The sequence below is a fragment of the Perissodus microlepis genome, chromosome 3 (assembly GCF_051167445.1).
Source record: "Perissodus microlepis isolate ML-2025 ecotype Zambia chromosome 3, ASM5116744v1, whole genome shotgun sequence".
Classification (NCBI taxonomy): domain Eukaryota; kingdom Metazoa; phylum Chordata; class Actinopteri; order Cichliformes; family Cichlidae; genus Perissodus; species Perissodus microlepis.
This window is the reverse complement of record NC_140463.1, coordinates 6,940,440-6,950,004: the sequence shown is the minus strand read 5'-3', so window position 1 is coordinate 6,950,004 and position 9,565 is coordinate 6,940,440. Positions and strand designations below refer to the sequence as shown.

General features: G+C 38.4%; 1 protein-coding gene across 1 annotated transcript; it reads right to left on the bottom strand.

Annotated features, from left to right (window-relative positions):
• Positions 1 to 6,115: 6,115 nt before the first annotated feature.
• LOC146389647 (putative C-type lectin domain family 20 member A) lies at positions 6,116 to 9,534 on the bottom strand. The gene is made up of 5 exons (XM_084922994.1): positions 9,118 to 9,534; positions 8,664 to 9,008; positions 8,548 to 8,579; positions 6,325 to 6,381; positions 6,116 to 6,241 (listed from the first exon to the last, which is right to left on the bottom strand). Exons 1-5 carry the CDS (start codon positions 9,443 to 9,445, stop codon positions 6,116 to 6,118), a joined length of 888 nt encoding a protein of 295 aa, XP_084779120.1. The 5' UTR covers positions 9,446 to 9,534.
• Positions 9,535 to 9,565: the final 31 nt, after the last annotated feature.

Here is a 9,565-nt window from a genome sequence, read left to right as displayed (position 1 = left end):
GTTTATAGTGTATGTTTAAGCTTATTAGGTTTCCTATGTTCATTTGCTTATTAGTTCCCCTTGTGTTTTCAACCCCTGTGAAGTCTCCCTGGCCCTTCGTGTGTTTCATGTCTGTGTGTCTTATGTTGTCATGTCTGCCTCTCATGTTTCCTGTTTTATTTTGAAGAGATCTCGTGTTTTTATATTATGGATTATGTTTTTAGTCCTTTGTTGTACTGTTTCTTGTTTCCCTAGATTTCAGTTATGGTTATCATAGGTTTAGTTCTTTGGCTTTGTAATATGGCTTCCCTGTGTTCAATGTTGTGTCTACTGTGACCTTTTTGTACCATGTTTCTGGTCCCTATGTTCTGTCTTCTCAGTTGCTGTTAAGTTTGCATGTTTAGAGTTCAGTCAGTGTGTTTCCTGTTTTACTTTGAAGGTCCATGTCTCATGTGAGTGTTTCTAGTTTTGCTTCACTTGTCTCGTCCAGCCTGATTACTCCCAGCTGTGCTCTCCTTCTGTGTCTCATTCCCTCATTATCCCTCTGTGTATTTAAGCCCTGTGTTTCTCTTTGTCAGTGTTGTAGTCTCCCTCATGGCTGTGTTTCCCCTGTGTGTCAGTTTATCCATTCCCCAGTTTAGTTTTGTTATATTTTTGTGCCATTCTGCAATAAAGCAGCCTTTTGAGTTTTATTCCTGCGTGGTGAGTTTTGCGTTTGGGTCCTTCCTTCTCTTGCCTGCACACAGCCGAAACATGACACTAACAGAGACTTGGAGGAGAGAGACCTAATATTTAATAATCCACATTTCACTGTTTTACTCTTTGGTTCAGATGTGGATACTGTATTGTTCTTTCTTTGTGGTTGTTTATGTTTAGGTTGTTTACTGATGGTTTTTAGTTTGTTTTTTGTCTTTTTGGGAGCTGACACAGTCTCTATGGAGATGGGGGAGGGGGGGGGGGAGGAGGAGAGAAGCTGCAGAGAGGCGTGTAAGACTGAACTCTGCTTCGTGGTCCCAACTCTGGATAGTCATATTTTGGGGGGTTTAATAAATTTGTCCATAGTTCTAGAAATGAGAACTGCTCCATCCAAAGTGTGATGGATGCCGTCTCTCCTGACAAGACCAGGTTTCCTCCAGAAGGTTTGGCAATTATCAAATACGATAAAACTGCAATAAATTACAGGCAGCAATAAAATAAACTATTAACTCTTCTAAACTACGTCCACACCTACCTACACGGGTATTTTTGACAAAGCAGCTTTTCACAGCCTTTTCTCTGCGTTTAGGCCTTTCGTCCACACGTAAACGGCATGAATCACTGAAAACAGAGACTTTTTAAAAACTCCTGCCAGGTTGGAGATTTTCAAAAACCCTGTTTTTGCGTTCACCTGTGGACGATGAATACAGACTTTGTCACGCAACATCAAAGGTATGTGCCTTTTTTGACGTTATTGTTTACATGAGACGAATTTCTACAATGGTGGAAAATACTGCTACTGTTAATCTTACTATCTTCAGTTTTTACACACTTACATATACATAAACATTTACCGTCCCTCCATTTAGAAAGGCAGAGGTGTCACGGTGTAATTATTTTACGTGTAGTTGTTATTTACTGTGTAATAATATTCAACATTGCTATCAATACATTTTTCAAAAAATGCCTCTCTGTGCAAAATGGGTTCAATGGTTTGAGTTACTGCAATATCATTTTGGAAGAAAGGATGTAGTAATCAGTGCACACATGTCATGCATGCTTTGAGGCAGCTATATGATGAATGTAAACTTCAGATCCGAAGTTTAGAGTCATTGGGCGTGGTGTCAGAAAGCTATGAGAGTTTGCTATTCCCAATACAGTTGAAGATGATTCCAGATGATATAGCTCTTGAATATAGCTGTCAGAGAAATGAAGATGGAGAATGGAAAGTGTCGGAAATAGTCACATTTCTACAGAAGGAGGTTCAGAGCAGGGAAAGAGCGCTGCAGATGACAAAACCGTACACTCCACGGAAAACTACAAATAAGTCATATAAGCCACAGTTCAGTGATGTGAGGTTCAAGGAGCCTAGCATGCAAACTACTGCTGCACTGTACACAACCAGCCAGAAACAAAACACCTGCATATTCTGTGAGGGTGGTGATCACATATCAGAAAATTGCCCAAACCATGACATTGCTCAAAGAAAGGTCAAGTTAAAGAGAATGGGAAGATGTTTTGTGTGTTTGGGACAGAAACATTGTAAAATTCTTTAAGATAAAGTATGTGCCCTGTGAGAAATGTGGACGGAGACATCATGTTGCTGTGTGTGGTGGTGAAAGAGTTGATGTGCAGGCCCCATCCCAACAACAAGAAGGGTGGAGGGACTGGCAGAAACATTGGTGGCACTGGAGAGCATATTTGGCTTTGTCATTTTCTCTGTAGAGGATGTGCAGCTATTGTTGTACAACTATTGCTATAGTCATGCAACCATACTGGGAAATCCTGGGTTAACTTAGAGATCTGATAACCAGCGTCCTGTGAATGTTTATCCTGGTCCCAGGGTTGGTGTCAGTGAATCCAAGAAACGGAAAGATATCCTGGATATGCTGACCTCACTCTGTGTATACAGAGCTCCGAGACAGCAGCTAGACTGCCTGTTTACCTTCATTATTAATGTTCACAATGAAAATCAAGAGATAAAGACCCGATGGATATAGATACAACCTCATTATCATTATTACGATATTATATATAGATATAACCTCATATATCTTATAATAATATAAGGAGTGTTGGGTAAGTTACTTTAAAAAAGTAATTAATTACTATATTACTTTCTCTGGAGTTTCTTATCACGTGAGGTGATCAACCTTCCTGTTTCCACTAAGGTTGCTCTTTTTTAGATTGTGGAAATCACATTCAGGCCTTTTACACGTGAATACCTCTAATTATAACATAGACCTCAAACTTATACAGAGGTTAATAATAAAACAAAACAAACACAAAACTTCAGTTTCAAAGTAGCGTTACTTTCATGCATCTGTTGCAGTGTCACCTGATTCACAGCAGTAAGACCAGTCAGTGTAAAACCCAAAAAAGACTCACTCATGTGAAAAATAAGAAATAAGCTAAAATGATCTACACCATGCAAGTTCAAGAGAAAAAAATATGAAAGTATCAGGACTCTGGTCCTTAATTTCATGATCTCTAGTTCACTCCAGCTAAGCTAATGAAAGAAACAAAATCAAATCACAATTTTAAGTAAGAAATTGAGCTACACAAAACAAAATAAGGCTGATAAACAAACATGCCTCCATATTTTATTTCATTTTTTACTATTTTAATATATGTCTCTTTACTCTAAAGAAATACCCAAAGCGTTAGTAAGGAAAGTGTAAAAATAGGAGCATTTCTAACATTTTGTTAAAAATGAGTTGATGACTTAATTTAAGAAGTTGTTCAAAAACAAAATAAGAAAAATTGGCTTAACTTAAATATATCTCAGCTGTGCATAACAATTTTCCCTTTACTTAACAATATAGCAGTATTAAGTGGGTAAAAGTTAAATATCTTATGAGCATCTTTCAAAAGGAACAAGGTGGAGTTTGCCTGGACCTGTAGTCAGACAGATAAATCCAAACTAAAGGCTATGCTAGCTCTTTTTGATGACAGTAGAAGGCGAGGTTGATACTTGGCACTGAACTACAACAGGATTAGTTGTAGAACTGCAGATTCATGAGAATATTTGTTCAGTGTTGGCACCATGTCGATGAACATTTAGTAAGTAACAGGTTTGTTGGTGGGACGCTTAATGTTAGAGACTAAACGGGTAAACTGTAGGTTTCTATAGATAATGTTTAAGTTGATGTTTAAGGCAAAGGTCTAGTTTGGTTTGAGGATAAAATTGAGCTAAAGTATATTCTGTGTCATAGTGCAGTCTGCAAACAACGACCAGAAATCCAAAGCCACACTGTAGAGACACCATATGGAAAAGTTACATAATGAGTTGGTTGTTTAAGTCACATTACTTAGCATTAGCATATAAAAGCTTAGTTACTATTGTCATTGTTTGCACACAATTTCTGTCTATTCGTTTTCACGTTTTCTTAAATCTTGAAACAATTCAGATGATTTTTTATGTTTGCTTGGTTTTTAATACAGTTTAAACTTTCTCACATTGTAGTTTGACTTAATATTTTGCATTCTGGCATGTCTCAAATTGGAGCTTTAAAATCTGCAAATTTGAAACACCAGGAAAGTTAAATAAACTTCTGGAGGATCGGTTTAACATATATTAAAATTATTCGCAGGATAAATATTTGGTAATAGGGAGAGAAATTGCTATTCGTGGCTGATATTACACTTGCATCCATACATAATGTACTTTCATTGCTCTCATTTTTAAATATGATGATTTAAAATACTGACATTGATTGTGACCTGCTAATGCTAAGATGATGAGGATATGACTAATGATGTGATGATGATTGCTCTAACAGGATCTGCTATAATCTCTGATCTAGCAGTGCAAGGATTGTGATTGAGGGAAAAGAAATCCTGAAAGATGTGGATGTACCCAGAGCCTGTGTCTTTCTCATGGGGCTAAAATATACACTCAATCTCAGCTACGCAAAAGAACTGAAAAACACATTTGAGGTGTTTCAAATGATATTTCTGGAGCTGGATGGTCTAAAAGCTAGCCCAAAGGTAAAGCCCACAGTAGTACTGGGCTGGAATCAAGTTCAAGAGGAAATGTTGCACTGTTATTTATTTGTAAAGTTGTGTTGTGCAACTTCCTGCAGCTGATTGTTGATAGCTGGCAATTTTTAAAACTAACTAGAATACACAAAGTCATCAACGTGCTCCTGCTTGACACAGCAACTTTTCAGATATAGTGTTTTATATTTTGTCTGTTGTATTCTTGGCGCTGAACTCACTTCTTCCTCCAAAGTCCAAATTAATAATGTTTTTGTCTCTCACTCAAAGACAACTTCTTAGTAAAAACCAAAAGCAAATATTTGAGTTAATGTATTCATTTCAGTTTCCCAAAGATTTTTGTATGGATGTATTTTCTTTTCTTTTCTTTGACATAATTTTTGAAGTGGGCCTGTCTATTTTGAAGATTGGTTTTGCATTAAACGATGTTAATATCAAAGTGGAATTGCTATGTGTAACTAAAGGAAAGTACAGTTGCTAATAATAAAATTTATGCAACAATGTGCATGGACATTTTTTAATAAAATAAAAATAAAATCAAGAATTTTGAGTAATTTAAATAATTTGATCACTTGATATCACCAAAGCTTTTTACTGAAATTAAGTTTTTTTGAGCTTAATTTAGCTTTTAGAGGAAAACGTAAATCATGCTGGTTGTAGCAGAGTAATTGAGTGAGTCTAACTAAAATTTTCACATTGTATTTATTCAGTAGTGGCTGCGTTGGAATTACTTAAAAGTGCTGTTATGCGTCATATTGTTTATCTCCTCTCTCCCTATTATCTACACTGATGAACCATTTAACCAAAAGCTGCTGATTTGCAAAACACAAAACAGGTTTTTTAACTGCAGAAAACACATAAAGAAGACAAAAATAACCTTTAAAATGTCATTTGAAAAAAGCTGAAAGATACAATACCAAAAGTAGACCTGGAGTGTGTGTTACATTTTTCCACACAGATGGGAGGAAAAGGTAAAAGGCAAAAACTAATATCATTACAATAACTATGACTATGCAAGAGTTGGCTCCCAGCCTCTATTTCCATTCCTCCAAAATAACAGTGAAGTTAAATTTACAGATACGAGGACATCCATCATACATTACAGCAGGTATCCTGATCAAATTTGATATCAGGTGAGGTTTGGGCTTCTTACAGTCCAATTTATGGCTGATATTTTTATGGTTATCAAACAGTCAAAGCAGAAGCAGAAGGACATTGTCAAAGCTGTTAAAAGAGACACTGCAAACCAAAAAAACAAGACACCAGAGCCTATCGGGAAAACTTCAAGATGAAGCTAAAAACTAGTGAGTGGACCTCTGATTAAAAAATTTCTACCAAACTACAACTGCAGCTGAACAAAAGAGCTGTTGGTGGAACTTTACACTCTGAAATATTGAACACAGCATGTTATTAACTTCACACATGAAGTGGTTCAGTCCAGTCAGACTTCAGTTTTGCAGCCACCGTCCACATCCTGCTTCTTCATCTGGTCGTCACGGTAACTCTGGACTTTCCTCCAACGAATCCTGAAGTCTGTCAGTCCTTCTGACAGCATGAGGCCTGACAGCTGGACAAAATGTGCAGATGATGAAAAACATGAAGCATAGTTTGAACTTGTGTCAAGTTTGTGTTTGTGACTGAACTGCTGACCTGCTGTGAAACCTGCTGCTGGATCTCTGTGCTGTGCATGTCTGCCTCTGACTGAAGCTTCATTTTCAATTCAATTCAATTCAATTTTATTTATATAGCGCCAAATCACAACAAAAGTCGCCTCAAGGCGCTTCATAGATACAGAGAAAAACCCAACAATCATATGACCCCCTATGAGCAAGCACTTTGGCGACAGTGGGAAGGAAAAACTCCCTTTTAACAGGAAGAAACCTCCGGCAGAACCAGGCTCAGGGAGGGGCGGCCATCTGCTGCGACCGGTTGGGGTGAGAGAAGGAAGACAGGATAAAGACATGCTGTGGAAGAGAGACAGAGGTTAATAACAGATATGATTCAATGCAGAGAGGTCTATTAATACATAGTGAGTGAGAAAGGTGACTGGAAAGGAAAAACTCAATGCATCTTGGGAATCCCCCGGCAGCCTACGTCTATTGCAGCATAACTAAGGGAGGATTCAGGGTCACCTGGTCCAGCCCTAACTATATGCTTTAGCAAAAAGGAAAGTTTTAAGCCTAATCTTAAAAGTAGAGATAGTTTCTGTCTCCCGAATCCAAACTGGAAGCTGGTTCCACAGAAGAGGGGCCTGAAAACTGAAGGCTCTGCCTCCCATTCTACTTTTAAATACTCTAGGAACAACAAGTAGGCCTGCAGAGCGAGAGCGAAGTGCTCTAATAGGGTGATATGGTACTACAAGGTCATTAAGATAAGATGGGGCCTGATTATTTAAGACCTTGTATGTGAGGAGCAGGATTTTGAATTCAATTCTGGATTTAACAGGAAGCCAATGAAGGGAAGCCAAAACAGGAGAAATATGCTCTCTCCTTCTAGTCCCTGTCAGTACTCTTGCTGCAGCATTTTGGATTAGCTGAAGGCTTTTCAGTGAGTTTTTTGGACATCCTAATAATAATGAATTACAGTAGTCCAGCCTGGAAGTAATAAATGCATGAACTAGTTTTTCAGCGTCACTCTGAGACAGGATATTTCTAATTTTAGAGATGTTGCGCAAATGGAAGAAAGCAGTCTTACATATTTGTTTAATATGTGCGTTGAAGGACATGTCCTGGTCAAAAATGACTCCAAGGTTCCTCACAGCGTTACTGGAGGCCAAGGTAATGCCATCCAGAGTATGAATCTGGTTAGATACCATATTTCTAAGATTTTCAGGGCCGAGTACAATAACCTCAGTTTTATCTGAATTAAGAAGCAGAAAGTTAGCGGCCATCCAGGTCTTTATGTCTTTAAGACATTCCTGCAGTTTAACTAATTGGTGTGTGTTATCTGGCTTCATGGACAGATAGAGCTGGGTGTCATCTGCATAGCAGTGAAAATGTATGCTATGTCTTCTAATGATGCTGCCTAAGGGAAGCATGTATATTGTAAACAGAATTGGTCCTAGCACTGAACCCTGTGGAACTCCATAATTAACCTCAGTGTGTGAAGAGGACTCTCCATTTACATGCACAAATTGGAGTCTATTAGATAGATATGATACAACCCACTGCAGTGCAGTACCTGTAATACCTACAGCATGTTCTAATCGCTCTAATAGGATATTATGGTCGACAGTATCGAACGCTGCACTGAGGTCTAGCAGGACAAGCACAGAGATGAGTCCACTGTCAGAGGCCATAAGAAGATCATTTGTAACCTTCACTAAAGCTGTTTCTGTGCTGTGATGAGCTCTGAAACCTGACTGAAACTCTTCAAATAAGCCATTCCTCTGCAGATGATCTGTTAGCTGTTTGACAACTACTCTTTCAAGGATTTTTGATATGAAAGGAAGGTTGGAGATTGGCCTATAATTAGCTAAGACTGCTGGGTCTAGAGATGGCTTTTTGAGTAAAGGTTTAACCACAGCCAGCTTGAAGGCCTGTGGTACATAGCCGATTATTAGAGATAGGTTGATCATATTTAAGATCGAAGAATTAATCAATGGCAGGACTTCTTTGAGCAGTTTTGTAGGAATGGGGTCTAAAAGACACGTTGATGGTTTGGAGGAAGTAATTATTGAAGTTAACTCAGAAAGATCAATTGGAGAAAAAGAGTCTAACTTAACATCAATGGTACTAAGAGTAGCTGTAGATAATATTACATCTGTGGGATGATTACTGGTAATTTTTTCTCTAATGATAAAAATTTTATTTGTGAAGAAGTTCATGAAGTCATTATTAGTTAACGTTAAAGGGATGGTTGGCTCAACAGAGCTCTGACTTTCAGCACTGTTTGCTTTGTACCTGCTAAAAATGAACCACATATAAAACACAAATATTAGTGTTTTACATGATGACAGGATCTTACAGTGTTTGCATTCTGGACCTCACCTGTGAAACAGAAAACATAGTTTTTATAGTTGCTGAAGCCATCATCCCATTCCCCTGACATTAAATTTAGTGCTCCACAGTATTCAATTGAATTGTAGTTATCAGGCACAGAAGGCCCCCAGTTAGTGAATCTGGAGGTTGTGTTGTCAGACCAGAAGGACCAAGGATCCCTGTAGAGGCCAATCCACACATACTGAACCCCTGATCCATTCAAAGTGAGCGTGATGTTGGATTTCTCCTCTTTGCTTCTTATACTGGTCAGGTCTGTGTGGTATGTCCTGCAGTACGACTGAGCCGCTGACCAGGAGCGGCTCTCCATCACTAAGATGTAACTTGTATTTTTGGCTGTGAAAGATTAAAAACTATGATGACTTTTTAGAACATGCACATAATATGAAAAAATAAATCTCATAAAATTGTAGGGATATCAAGGGCAACAAATGTTTTTTCCTACCATTGTAACACAGGAAAGGGTAAGAAGCTCCACAGGGTCTATCATTCATCTGTGTTTGTCCCTGAAGAGCCACACAGTATTCCTTTGCATTTGCACAGTCTGGTTGGCCGTTAGCCCAGATCAAAAATTCATGTGTACTGCCAACATAAAAAAGTTTTCCCTCCATGGACCACTTCCAGCTGTAACGATCATCATAGAGTCCTATCCAAGCCCAATCATTGATCCTTGGTGCCATTGAAACAAGCAGTTGGTTGATGTCTCTGTTGTAGATGGTGACCAAGTCAGTGAAGTGTTCTCTGCAGTAACTCTGAGCTTCAGTCCAGGTCATTTTCTGGTTCACAAAGTGGTATTCTCTGGAGTGGGGAGGAAGAGTGGAAAGTCCTCCTGAGAGAAATAAAACAAAGGTTTTTATTGCGGAAACTGTGCTCCTGGGTGAATCACTGAAAAG